At 50.3% G+C, this 14095-nt stretch overlaps 1 protein-coding gene across 7 annotated transcripts in view; it reads left to right on the top strand.

Moving 5' to 3' along the window:
* Window positions 1–14095, top strand: part of SPECC1 (sperm antigen with calponin homology and coiled-coil domains 1) — a 206724-nt gene that overhangs the window by 33592 nt on the left and 159037 nt on the right. For 3 of the 7 annotated variants that reach the window (XM_070773135.1, XM_070773134.1, XM_070773130.1), the window contains exon 1: window positions 10660–10859. The exons of 1 other annotated variant lie outside the window; for it this stretch is intronic. In XM_070773135.1, coding sequence (XP_070629236.1) covers window positions 10853–10859 — 7 coding nt within the window. In that variant the 5' untranslated portion in view covers window positions 10660–10852. Of the gene's footprint in view, window positions 1–1059; window positions 1221–4677; window positions 5697–10659; window positions 10860–14095 lie in introns of those variants that run through there. 3 more of the 7 variants (XM_070773132.1, XM_070773133.1, XM_070773137.1) reach the window with 3 other exon arrangements.

Here is a 14095-nt window from a genome sequence, read left to right as displayed (position 1 = left end):
ATTTTTTGCATGTGGTGGGAGGAAGGAGTCTAACTTCATACTTCTGCATGTGGATGTCCAGTTGTCCCAACACTGCTTGTTGAAAGACTGTTCTTTCCCTGTCTAATGGTTTTGGTGTCCTTGTCCAAAACAACTGCCCATAAACGTAAGAGTTCAGTTTTGAACTCTGAGTTCTGTTCTATTTATCTGCGTATGTCTAGCCCTGTGCCAAATATCACATGGTCTAGATTGCTGTAGCTTTGTAGTAAGTTTTGAAATTGGGAAGTGTAAGTCCTACCTTGTTCCTCTTTTTCGAAATTGTTTTGACTATTCTGGGTCCCTTGCATTTCCATATGAGTTGTAGAATTAAGAGTCACTGTCAGGAGCCACAGACTTTGGCAGGGGAGGGGCCCTGAGGCCTTGCTGACAGAGGTCCGTATAGTCAAAGTTATGGTTTTCCCAACAGTCATGTACAGATGTGAGAGTTGGTCTGTAAAGAAGACATGACGCTGAAGAATTGATGTTTTTGAACTGTGGTGCTGGAGAAGATGCTTGAGGGTCCCTTGGACTGCAAGGAGATCAAACCAGTAAATCCTAAAATCAACCCTGAATATTCATTGGAAGAACTGATGCTGAAGCTGCAGTCCTTTGGCCACCTGATGCGAAGAGCCGACTCATTGGAAAAGACCCTGATGCTGGGAAAGATTGAGGACAGGAGGAGAAGGGGGCAACAGAGAATGAGATGGCTGGATGGCATCAGTAATTCAATGAACATGAGTTTGAGCAAACTCTGGGAGATGGTGAAGGACAGGGAAGCCTGGAGTGCTGCAGTCCATGGGGTTGCAAAGAGTCGAACTCAACTTAGTGACTGAACAACACCTCTGCAGAGTAGACTGGCTTTTTTCCCCTTCTTCTGTTTGATATGTCAGGGAGCAATCAGAAAGAAAGCAGTCAGCCTACGTCTTTAAATCCTATGTTTCAGAGACATTCAAAGGAAGCGCTCGGGCACCAGTAGGGTAGAAGTGATTTTGCAGTTTATGGGAGGGAGAAGAAGGGAGGGAGAGGCAGGGGGTGAGGCCCTGGAGAGCAGAGCCCGCCTGCTTCCTGAGCAAAGCGTTGCTCCAATGCTCGGCGCCCGGCCCCTCAAGTGTGGTTTTCCTCCCGCCAGCACCAAACCCTAAAATAGTACCACTGGCTTGCTGATCGAGTTCAGCCGCTCCCAAGAAGCAGGAGGTTTTGGAGTAAGTACCTAGCTGGTTATTATTTAAGGTGGGGATGGAAACTCTCAGAACAACAGCACTATCTGGGGAAAGAGGTTCTTCTGCTGTGGGTGTAACACCTCAAGTCTCCGGTGACTCCTGACATTATTAACACATCCTCATGGGCTGGGCAAGTGCGTGCTACATGCTTGTTTGGGGGCTGACGATGGATTTCAAACATCTTCTGGCAGCCTGAAAACATTGTCTTTTCTCACTGCCTGTCACTTTTCTTGTCTTGCCAAGTAAGGATAATTAATACTGCTGCTGCTGCTGTCTAGTTGCTCAGTCGTGTCCAACTCTGCAACCCCATGGACTGTAGCCCACCAGGCTCCTCTGTCCACGGGATTTCCCAGGCATGAATATTGGAGTGGATTGCCATTTCCTCCTCCAGGGGATCTAACTTGAGGTTCAAGTCTAAAGGTCTTTGGAAACGCAGTTCTCCCCCTGGGTACTAGTTACTGGCAGCGTGGAGATGTGTTCACAGCCGTGGTGCAGAGCCTGCTTATGTGCGTGTTGTTGCCAGGCATGGGAAATCTGAAGTCCCATGGCGGGTACTGCCCACTGGACCAGTTCTAAGCCTTCTCCCCTGGAATCCAGCTCTGGGGAGCACCCCCTCCCTTCCTTGCAGAGGGCCGGATAACGTCCCTGTGCACAGTATCTGGACCAAACGCTGTGCTTGCGAGGCCTAGATGGCAGTCTCAAAGATATGACAGAGATAGAGGCTTTTCTAGGAAGTTACTTGTTACGTGGTTTCTGTTTAGACGTCTTTTGCCCCCACCCCCTGGGCAAGGGGCTCAAGTTACTCTGCAGCGTCTCCACCACTCTGGTGGCTGGAAATTCAGTTCTGGGGGATTCCCCCTTTCTTCCACTGAGTCTAATCTCTTATTAGAATCAGACCATTAGCTCAGTTTCGCAGGACGTTCATCCTTCAAGTTGACTCAGAAACGGGCTTGCCCCTCTGGTTTGGATGCAGAGATAGGCACACATGTGCTCCTCTGATCCGGTTCTGTCCCTTTGGCTCAGCCCCACAGACTACGTCTTCCGTGGCTGTGCTCAGAGCGGCTGTTTCACTTCTCTTCATCTCTTCTCTCTCCTCTGCCACATGAGTTTCCGTGTGTCCGTGTCGTCTCAGCAGGAGACACCCACGAAAAGTCTTGCAAAACAGGCAGGACTGTACCTTCACTGGGGGAAACCAGTGCATGGGAAGTGTCTTTTCCCCTGGCTTCAGTTTTCTTGTTCAAACACATCGATGTTTTTTAAAATGATGAACATGAGACTTTGGCATGCCGACTGCGTGGCAAATGAAGCAGTCCAGTTCTCCTAGAGGGTTGTTTCCTCTGATTCCCATGAGGCGCCCATATGTACGGCCCTCTCTTTCAAGGTGGGGAAACCGAGGCATGGAAAGGTGAGCAGGAGTTGCCAGTGGAGGCTCTTGGGAGAATGTTGGGGCCAGAGAGGTGGTGAGCACGCCGGCCTGGAGCTGTGATGGTGCTTTGGGGAGCCGTGCACAGTCCAGCCAGGAGCAGGTCTGAGTGGTGGGTCAGAGAGAACCCAGAGAGGCACGTGGCACTTTGTCTTACCCTGGAAGGGGTGCAGGTGGGTGGTCTGTAATCAGAGGGATCTAAATGGGGGTTCGAGGTGGGGCATGATCGGTTCTGCATCTGAAAAGCCTGTTGGCAGAGGGGGCCGTGGCCCTGAACTCTGGGCAGGAAGACCAGCAGCAGTTCTACCCCTGGCAATGTTGCCAGGCTTTGGAAGTAACGAGTGGGAGGAGGATCCAGGAGAGATTTCCGAATCAGAAGGCAGAACATGGTGACGGGCTAGCCACGCGGGTTGGAGGACAGTGGCAGGATTCCCATTAGGGTCCTGGGTTCTGAGTCTCAGCAGATGCCCTCTTGTTGAACGCATGTAACTCAATGACTTTTGATAACTGTACACACCCACAGAACCGCCACTGCCATTGAGACACTAAGCATCTCCTTCACCCCCAAATTTTCCTCAGTGTCCCTCTAGTCCCGTTCCCAGCCCACCAGCCCCAACCCCACCACCATCCCCAGGCAAACACTGATCAGCTTCCTGTCACTGTGTTTTGCCTCTTCTAGAACTTCCTATCAATGGAACCATACACTCGTAGTATTTTGTGTCTGGTTTCTTGTCAGATTCATCCATGTTGTTCTGTGTGTCAGTACTTTATTTCTTTGTATTGCCAGGCATGGATGTATCACAGTTTGATGATCTAGTCACATTTCTGTCATATGTATGTGTGGCTTCTGTACAGATTCTCAGAGCTGCCCTTTTTAAAAAAATCATTACCTGTCAATGAGTCTTCAGCTTTCTGGCTGTTTAGGCAGCTAAGTCTCAAGCTTGGTTGCTCAGAGACACCCTGGGAGTTTTATTAAAAATATTGGAAGCAAGGGACTTCCGTGGCAGTCCAATGGTTTGGACTCTGAGCTTTTCACTGCCAAGGACCTGGGTTCAATCTCTGTCTGGGAACTAAGATCCCACAAGTCACACAGTGTGGACCCCTGCCAAAAAAAAAAAAAAGGAATATATATATATATATGAAGCAAGACTTACCCTTGATGGGACCGAGTCAGAGTTGCAGGGAGTGAACCCCAGGCCTGCATGTTTTTAATCAGTCTGGCAGGTGGTTTTGATCTGCTAGGTTGGGGAACTACAAGTGACTACTAGGAGAACAGTAGGTGTGGAGTTTTAACCCCCATAGTCCTGTTTGCTTATCACCAAAAAACCGTCTCTCTGAACTCCTAGGTGATGTTCTATTTCCCAAGTGCTGACCACACCCACTTCATTGGCCATGGGTCACTGTGCCTGCTCATTTCATCATTAATTCATCAAACAGAATTCTGAGCTCTTACCACACGTAACGTATCCCTCGAGATGCTGTGTCTATATGCAAAACCAGATTTTCTGCTTTCAATCCCTTTGAGAGACATGGTCTCCCCATACCCAGTCACACAAGAGAAGGCAGTACTGTGAGAGCACGTAGACCAAGTGTTGGGCTTCAGAGGTGCATCCAGTAATTTCCAGCTTCTTATGGATGTGGGGAGTTGGCAGTCAGATAAGGTTCCAGGGAAGAAGTCACATTTGATCTGGGGCTGGCAGGATGGGTGCAATTGGTGCAAAAGGAGTGAGGGTAGGAAAGGTAGCTGAGGAGGAAGGACTAAGAAAAAAGTGGGAGCTGGACATCCTGGCTGCTGGCGGCCAGGGCGGCCCAGTCTGAGGCGGGCAAGGAAGTGAGATTGGGGGTGGGCCTAGGTAAGAGCAAGGAGCCCACGTGAACTCACCCAGCGCATGCTCAGTGTGATCCCACCACGATCTCCCCCAAGTCTCTGGTTCGTGCTTATACTCAGCCCCTCCGACGTGTCTTCCAACCACCACTGAGCCATGAACTCAGTCCGGGTGCTGTCTGCCTGCACAGAGTGTAAGGCATAGTCCCATAGGACTGGCCCCCAAGGATTGCAACATGGGAGATGGCCTCTCAGGTAACTCTGAGGACTGTTCCCAAGAGGTAAGCAGGGGAGGCCAGTACATGTGTGGTTTTGGTAAAGGGGGTACATGCAATGAGCACCCATCTTGGTAGGAGGTTGCTGCTGGTCACGAAGAGCAGACACCTCATTTAATGGTTTTTTTTTTTTAAGTGCTTTTCTAAGTATGGGAAGATGCAAGAATCCAGGTTCATAAAAATTTCTCCTGAAAATATCTAACTGTCTGAGGGCTGGTTCTGCCAGTTTTCCCAGAGCACAGAGTGCTTCATCCTGGTCTTCACTCAGAACATTCTTCAGGGTGTCCTGTGGGTCATCATCAGCAGTGGGTGATGACTTGGTTCTTATGGAACTGGATGGTGGGCAACATTCTTTATTTGACAAGCCTCTCCCTTTTGGTCTTAGTTTTGACCAAGGTTTGGGAGGCATTTAGTGACCAGTTTGTCTTATGGCAGTAGGAATGCTTGTTCCCAAGTCAGGCAAGGATTTCATTGATGGGCCACTCAGTGTGCTGTTAGTGGACCAGGCCCTGTTAACAGTAGCCCAACGCCTCTGGATCCCTGTCTTACAGTCTGTTATGTCCAGGAAACGATTTCCTCTTGTTGCTCCCTCCCACATCTAGAGTTACACTTGATCTTACAGGACTGTATATTTGATCAATTGTTTCAGACCACCTAATCATCATTTATTTTATGTGAATCTCAGTCACACATCATTTGGTGATGTAAGAAACAGTAATTTTGTAAAATAGGCAGAATATAAGTAATATAGCTAGTGATACTAATATAAAGTCATAAGTAAGTACTTAAGCTGAGGACTTTCTCCATGTGGGGCCCGTTATCTCCCTAGGTCATCTGACCAATCTTTCCTGCACCAGTTGCTATCTGGTGCAGGAAAGGGAAGTACTGTAGTGGCCTTGTCCATGAAGTCTGCCAAAGATGTCTGCACAAACAAGGTGAGTGGTGGTCATTGTGAGTGGTGGTCATTGTGTCCCCAGCAGGACTGAGAACTTCTTCTAGAGTTACATGACTGGTACCAGAAGGAGAGCGGCTTCCCAGGTGGCTCAGTAGTAAAGAACCTGCCTGCCAATACAGGAGACGTGGGTTTGATCCCTGGGTTGGGAAGATCTCCTGGAGAGGGAAATGGCAACCTCTTCAGTATTCCTGCCTGGGAAATGCCATGGACAAAGAAGCCTGGTGGGCTACAGTCTGTGAGGTCACAGATTTGGACACAGCTGAGCAACTAAACCCAAAACAACAACCAGAAGTAGATAAATTTTGTTTTGTTTTTAAATTTTTTTTAGGTGAAGCCCTAATGGCTCAGTAGGTAAAGAATCCACCTGCAATGCAGGAGACACAGGAGACACAAGTTCAATCCCTGGGTTGGGACGATCCCCTGGAGAAGGAAATGGCTACCCACTTCTGCATTCTTGCCTGAAAAATCCCATGGATGAAGGAGCCTGACAGGCTACAGTCCATGGGTTGCAGAGTCAGACACGACTGAGCAACTAAGCACATAATTGATTTGCAATATTATGTTAGTTTCAGGTATACAGCAAAGTGATTCAATTATACATATACATTCTTTTTGAGATTCTTCTCCCTTATAGGTTATGACCAAATGTTGAGTATAGTTCCCTGTGCTACACAATAGGTCCTTGTTGTAGGAGGAGAAAAGTTGATTTTAGCCATTGGGGGTGGGGAGTGCAGGGGTCTGGTTAGTGCAGACGCACATGTACACTAGTGGGGAGGGAGGAGGCCAAAAGCAGAGTAAAATTATGTTTAAATTTTTCTTATCTTGCTTTAAAACATGAATTTTATTTCATCAGGACCAAGCCTATGAATTACTTCCCACTCAGACACCCTTTCATTTCTCTTGGGCAAATACCCAGGAGTGGGATTACTGGACTATATGATCAGTGCAGGTGTAATTTTATACTGTTAAAGACAAGGGGCCCCAAATGGAGTCACTGATGCTGAGCCCCCCATCACCAAACCAAGACTTCACTATAGTTTCATCTTATCCCCAAAACAGGTTCTTAAAACCAGTGAATCAGGAATTCCCTGATCAGCCCTGGCTGAGTTCACTGGCCTGGTGGACCCCCACCTCCCCTAAAGGGAAGTGACTTCACAATAATCATGCCGATTTTCTGCTGAGCATGGCTTCCTGTTCCTGCCCATCCTCCCTGTGAAGGTCTTGTCCTCTGTACACCTCCTCGGAGCTCCTTTCTCACTGCTGGATGGGCTTCTACCCCATTCATGAATCATTGAATAAAGCCAGTGAGATCTTTAAAGTTCACACAGTTACCTTTTGTGTTGTTGTTTTTTTTAAAACAATAAGAAATGACTGAATTGATTTGCAAAGCCACTGTGCATTTTGTATTTGCACCAGCAATGAATGGGAGTTCCAGTTGCTCCATATCTTTGCCAGCACTCGTTTTTATGTTTCTAAATTTCAAGCCATTCTAATTAGACATATAGTAATATCTCCCTGTGGTTTCAATTTGCATTTACTTAATGACTCAGGATGAGATGGTTAGATGGCATCATGGACTCAATGGCAATGAATTTGAGCCAACTCTGGGAGGTAGTGAAGGACAGGGAAGCCTGACATGCTGCAGTCCATGGGGTCGCGAAGAGTCAGACATGACTTAGTGACCAAGCAACAACAATGACTCTTACATTGAGCATCTTTCCAGGTGTTTATTTGCCATCCAATTATCTTCTTTGGTGAAGTGTTTGAATCTTTGATCATTTTTTATTGAGTTGTGTGTTCAGTCGTTGTTGAGTTTTGTGAGTTTCTTCATAAATTCAGGAATCAGGTCCTTGGTTAGTTTTGTGTTTTGTGGATGCCTCCCTTCCAGCCAGTGCCTTGGCTCTGCACTTTCTTGACAATGTCTTCTGAAGAGCAGAAGTTTAAAATTTTGATGAATTCCAGTTTATCTATCACTTTAAAGAATTTTTATTTACGAATCATACTTTTGGTGTTGATGCTGAGAAATCGTTGCCTAACTGAAGGTCACAAAGATTTTCTCCTGCATTCTTCTAGCAGTTTGTTGGTTTTCCTGAAGTTTCTATCTGTCTTTAGCCAACATTGATGACAGACGGGACAGTGGGGCCAGAGCTGTGGAGCCAGAGGAATGAGGCAGTCCTTTGCTTTAGGTTGCTCTGGGTTGAAGAGCTGGGGTAGGGAGTGAGTCAGCAGGGAGTCAGCCTGGTTAGGGAGCTGTGGACACTTCTTGCGGTGGGAAGACAGGACAGGACTGTAGGGGTCAGGTTGAAAGTAGGAATGGGGGTGGGAAGCCGTTGTCCTGGGTGTAGAGTGGCCGTGGGGAGGCCTGGAGGCTGGTGACAGAGCAGCTGCCTGTCTTTCAGGTCTGAGTGCAGGGCACCTGGCAGTCGTGGGCAGGGCTCTGGGCGGGCCTCACCGCAGAACAAAAACTAGGTGGAGACAGCTTGGTGAGGGCGGGGGACTGTTGCTTTGCTCTGAACCACACCAGTCAGACACATCTGTGTCACAAAGAACCCATCCTCGGGGAGGCCACAGTGCTGTATCATCAGTGTGCCTGGGTCCCACCCTGGGGACCGGTCACAAGCCCGCTACTGTCCTGCTGTTCCTTGTAGACCTTCTCCTGAGGTCCCAGCAAGGCCCTGCAATGACAGGACCATCCTGGGAGTAGCCTGGACATGATCCCTCATGTGTGCGGCTATTGTGTGTGTGTTTAAAACACAATCCGAGAGCATTGTGTGCTGGAGAGAGATAGGGGCCTGTTCCAGGCACTGAATAAATTAACCCTGCCAAGTGCAGCAGTTGCTTTCATGAGCCAGCTGGTGCTCCAGGAAAAGAGCTGAAGCCTGTGGGTTAGCAAAGAACATTTCAGGAATGTGAAAACAAAAAAGAAATCAGCACATTCAGTGTTTTCACCTAATCTGGTAACAATAAGAAAATCCAGAGCGATGGCCGACTTGGCAGCTGGGTGGAAGGCTGGGCTCTGCCCGCTACCCAGAAGGGGTGTCTGCCAGGCCCTGAGGCGGCTAGGGTGCTGGTGCGGCCCTGCGGCTGGCCCCGCACACTCCGTACCTGTGGAAGTTCCAGGAAAGTTCTCTCTCCCCCTCATTTCCTCCAGTGGTCTAGGAGCCAACACAAATGCTGACAGGCTCGATGGCTGTGCGGTCCTCTCCTCTGTCCCTCTGTCCCTCCCCCACCCTGGGGTGGCTGCTGCTGTCATGTCCATGCACTGGAGGCCTCATTGCCCACTGTCCTCAGACCTGGCTCCTGGGCCCGCAGATGGGGGCCTGGCCCGCCGCCGGCCCTCCTCCATCACCGCCAGGTCCCCCAAGGCTTCCATCTGCCCCAAAAACAGCATGCAATGAAAGGGCCCTTTCAGTGTTTCTTCTTGGTCCAGTCCCTGCCTTCCCCCAGCCCAAAGAATCAGAGTTCTCCCAGGAGGATCTGTACTGCCTTGGATAGACCTACAGACAGACTGCCAGGGGCCATCCTGCCAGCCTCCAGACTCCTGGGCCACAGTGCCCAGCATGGCTATGATCCAGCTGAGACCCTGCTTCTCTGACCCTTCAACCAGACTCAGGGCTGCCTTTTCAGAATGCTGTCATCATTACAGAAAACCCACAGCCACTGCTGGGGTCCTTGGTGGGTCTATCAGGGACTGCAGGCTTCTGAAGGTGCCCATCGGGGGAGAAGTCTGCCTGCTGAGCAAAAAGCAAGAAGGAACCAGAGTCCATCATGGTTTCTTCCCTCCACAAGGTCTTTATTTTGTTGAGCTCAAGATTTATTTTGGTTTTTAAATTGAGTGTTCCCAAACTCCTATGTTCACAAACTCAATGGACATGAATTTGAGCAAACTCCGAGAGATGGTAAAGGACAGGGAAGCCTGGCGTGCTGCAGTCCATGGGGTCACAGAGCGGATATGACTTAGCAATTGAACAACAGCAACAACAAAACTCCTAATTTAGGAGCTTGGGGCTAACATATACACACTGCTGCTGCTGCTGCTAAGTCACGTCAGTCGTGTCCAGCTCTGTGTGACCACACAGATGGCAGCCCACCAGGCTCTACCCGTCCCTGGGATTCTCCAGGCAAGAATACTGGAGTGGGTTGCCATTTCCTTCTCCAGTGCATGAAAGTGAAAAGTGAAAGTGAAGTCACCCAGTTGTGTCCGACTCTTCACAACCCCATGGACTGTAGCCTACCAGGCTCCTCCATCCAAGGGATTTCCCAGGCAAGAGTACTGGAGTGGGTTGCCATTGCCTTCTCCACATATACACACTACTATATATAAAATAGGGCTTCCCTGATGGCTCAGCGGTAAAGAATCCACCTGCAATGTAGGAGATGCAGGAGACTTGTGTTTGATCCCTGGGTCAGGGAGATCCCCTGGAGGAGGAAATGGCAACCCTCTCCAGTATTCTTGCCTGAAAAATCCCATGGACAGAGGAGCCTGGCAGGCTACAGTCCATGAGGTCACAAAAAGTCAGACATGACTGAGGATGCATATGTAAAATAGAGAAACAACAAAGTCCTACTGTATAACACTATATTCAGTATCTTGTAATAACCTATAAGGGAAAAGAATCTGATAAAGAATATATATATGTGTATATAACTGAATCACTTTGCTGTACACCTGAAACTAACACAACATTGTAAATCAACTAGACTTCTGTTTATAAAATCCTAAAACAGATTGGTTGTTCCCACCACCACACACAACACGGACACACAGACATGCACACAGAGAGATACACACAGACGCACTCACAGTCAGAAACTGGCCAGACAGCTTGGGGTCCGCCCGGTGAGTGCCCTGCCTCCTGGCGTCATAAAGGCGCCTGCCTCTGACATCTGCAGACAGGAGGACCCTGTGGGGAGGAGCACGTCCTTTTAGGGGAAGAGAAACTTAACTTGTGATTAATGTATCAGAGGGGACGAGAACATGGCCGAGGAGGCCTGGCTTGTGATATGGTGCAGCAGAGCCTGTGATGGGGCAATAGGGACCATGCCCACGCTCCTACCCTGAGTCAGAGTGGGGGGAGTGCTAGCATCTCCCACCACAGCTCGTGGATCGTTGAGCCACCTTCTCAGCGAAGGGCCATGGAAGGTGAGCCTCGTGGATTCTTGGGAGCCTGTGCAGTGTGGAGCATGGGAGCCGCCTCTCCTCTGTCTGCAGACAGCTGCCTCCTCCTGGCTTCTGTTTGCTGTTGGCCTGAGGCCTTGTGGCTGAAGTTTAGTGAGCCTGGGGGCGAGGCAGGCAGGCAGTGGGTGTGGGAGGGGCCCCACCTCTGCATTCGTGGATGGAGGGTCCCTGTTTGCATCTTCGCCCAGCAGTGCTGGGGGAGGGGACTTGTGCATCCCCCGTCTCTGTAGGGCAAGTGCATTGAAGTGAGTGGGTGGAGGGCATGGGGTTTTGCTGGGGGGCTGGGGGTGGAGTGGTATGCTCTGTAGTGCTTGCATTGTTTCTGGAGGAAACAGAACAGAATGAGTCAGAAGTGGCCGCTGGTTTCCTTGGAAGCTGTGCCACTGACATACAGGATTTGCCCCTTGTCCCACCTGGCTGAGAGGGGGCCCCCAGAGGAACAAAGAAAACAGAACAGGTTGCACAAAAGGTACTTAGACTTGATACTTTAAATTCTTGCGCCCCTAACCCTGTGGTTGCCATTGGCTACCGCTTAACAAAGCATTGAACGTAAGTTCCTATATTGTGATGTTTTGGTTAAGACGTCTGAAATCTTAAAGCATAAAATTGTAAAATATTGTTGACCATTACTGTGATACTGGGATTATAGCACACATTTTTTTAAAGCCATCCTTTGGGAATAAAGTCAGGAATGGAGATGAATCAGTAGATGGTTTTAGAGATGTGTTGTTGAATGACTTCAAGAACTATTTCCCCATATGTTACAAGTTAGTGAGATTAATCTCATAAGGCTGATGCTGACACATCCACATGAACTCCGTTTTCAATATACCAGTGCTGGAAGGCTCTGCATCAATATCCATGGGGTTCTCGTCCTGAGAGCCGTTTGGTAATTGTTTAGAGGCATCTATAGGTCTTAGGGAGGAGGACTATCATGGCTTTGTGGCTCCATTTTGTTGTTGTTACTGTTTAGTCACTCAGTTGTGTCTGACTCTTTATGACTCTATGGTCTATAGCCCGCCAGGCTTCTCTGTCCATGGGATTTCCCAGCTAAGAGTAGTGGAGTGGGGAGTATTTCCTTCTCCAGGGGATCGTCCCAACCCAGGGATCAAACCCGAGTCTCCTGCATTGGCAGGCAGATCCTTTACCACTGAGCCACCTGGGAAGCCTGGCTCCATTTTGTATTCTCCGATTAATTCAGCACTGATTTTGTGAATCTAGGCACCTGGCTAAGAGAGCAAGTGCAAGGAGACACTTGCACATGTTTCTTCAGTGAAAGAAGGGCTCTAGTGTTCATTCACCAGTGTTTGCCGAGCAGCTGCTCTGTGCACCGGGAACACCGCAGTGAACTGGGAGGCGAGCTGCGTGGGGTGGGTGAGGCAGATGATCAGCGAAGGATGGCCAGTGGCAGCCAGAGTCTCCGTCTAGTGGTAAATCTCTGAAGAAATGAGTGGGAAGCTCATGCAGAGATTGGAGGGAAAAGGCCTTTTGGAGGAAGACCGCCCCCCACCCGACCCCGTGTGAAGAGCTGGGGGACCTTCCAGGTGTGACGTTCCTCCAGGGGATCCAGCTGGGCACGTCTGACGCGGGGCCCTCTGACAGCACAGATGGGGTCTCTGGACAGAGGCCTCGGACCTGGGGGTTGTGACAAAGGTCTTGGATTTTTACTCTAAGTGTAGTGAGAAGAAGCCACAGGAAGGTTCTCCACAGGGAGGGACATGGCCTGACTTGTATATTTTTAAAAATAATTTTTTAAATTTAAATTGTACACGTACCATAAAGGTTACCATCTTAGCCATTTACATGCTTTGTGTTTTTAAAAAGCCCTCTGGCAGCTGAGTAGCCTTAACTGTCCTGGGCAGGATGGGCAGGAGCAGAGCTGAGACCATTGGCAGCGGGAGGAGGGAGTGGGCTGGGGCAAGGGAGTGTGGGGAGAGACACTTGGTGTGGGGCGGTGAGTATTGGAAGGCCTTGTTGGCAGAGCCTCACAGGAGGGACTGGAACATTCATAGAGGGAGGTGTCTGAGGAGGGTCGTGGGGACAGCAGGTGCATCAGTGGGGCCTGACTGCCCCTTGGCCGGTGGCTGGCCTGGCTGGTGGAGCCCAGCTGGGCTGTCCCTTGATTGGGAACAAGGTCTAGCCCGGGTCCATCTCGGGAAGGGCTCAGGCTCTGGCACATCAGCAGAACTAGGGTTTGTGCGGGAGCAGCGGCACTGGCCAAAAGCTGAGGCTGAGTCGGGCAGGAGTTTGGGGAAGGGAAAGCCAGGGCTGCGCCCAGTCCACCAAGAAGGAGAGGGGAGCACGGGGATCCACACAGGAGCTGGACCCCCAGGCAGCTGAGGATCTGAGGGGCAGCCCCGGGCCCTGGGGGAGGGAGAGCGCGGGAGGAGGCACAGCTGACAGTAGATACAGGAAGTCAGGAGAAGCTGCTGACTCAGGCCGGTCTGTGCTGGGGCTGGCGACTCCCCGGAAGGCGACAGGCCAGCTGCCCAGCAAGTCAAAGGACAGATGAGGGTGGGGCCCTGAGGAGGCCCTCCTGGGCTGGGGAGGCTTCTACTGGGAGACCCCTGAGCTCACTCCATTTGTCCCTCCACATCACCAGTCTCTTGCAGATGCTGCATCTGTACCCAGCCCCCCCACCCCCCACACATACACTTCTCGGTGAGCCCCGAGCACCAGTGGAGGTCAGGAGTTGGGAGAAAGCACTTGAGGCCCTTCTGTCCCCAGCTCCTCCCCCATCCCAATCCTCCTGAGTGGTTGGGTTGGCTGCACTTCTCTGCCAGGGGCTCAGCTTCTGCTCTTGGTCCATCTCCCTCAGGGGCTCGGCTGCTCCATCCCTGACCTGGCAGTCTGGGGGTGATCCTGTCCTGGCCTGGCTTCTGCACCTCCCCTATGCTACTTTTCAGACAAGCCACTCCCTCGTAAAGGGTCCTTTCTGAGCTCTCCTGTTTTCCAGCTGATGTCCCAGACAAGGCAGGGGCATGTGACTGAACAAAGATTATGACTCAAGATGTGTGTGTGCGTGTGCGTGCGTGTGCACACACACACACACGCAAGTGTGCTTGCGTGCTCAGTCGTGTCTGACTCTTTGGGACCCCATGGACTGTAGCCTGCCAGGCTCCTCTGCCCATGGGATTTCCCAGGCAAAAAGACCAGAGTGGGTTGCCATTCCCTCTTCTAGGGGATCTTCCCAACCCAGG

This window comes from Bos indicus, chromosome 19, assembly GCF_029378745.1.
Source record: "Bos indicus isolate NIAB-ARS_2022 breed Sahiwal x Tharparkar chromosome 19, NIAB-ARS_B.indTharparkar_mat_pri_1.0, whole genome shotgun sequence".
Classification (NCBI taxonomy): Eukaryota; Metazoa; Chordata; class Mammalia; order Artiodactyla; family Bovidae; genus Bos; species Bos indicus.
This window is presented reverse-complemented; position numbering and strand designations above follow the sequence as displayed.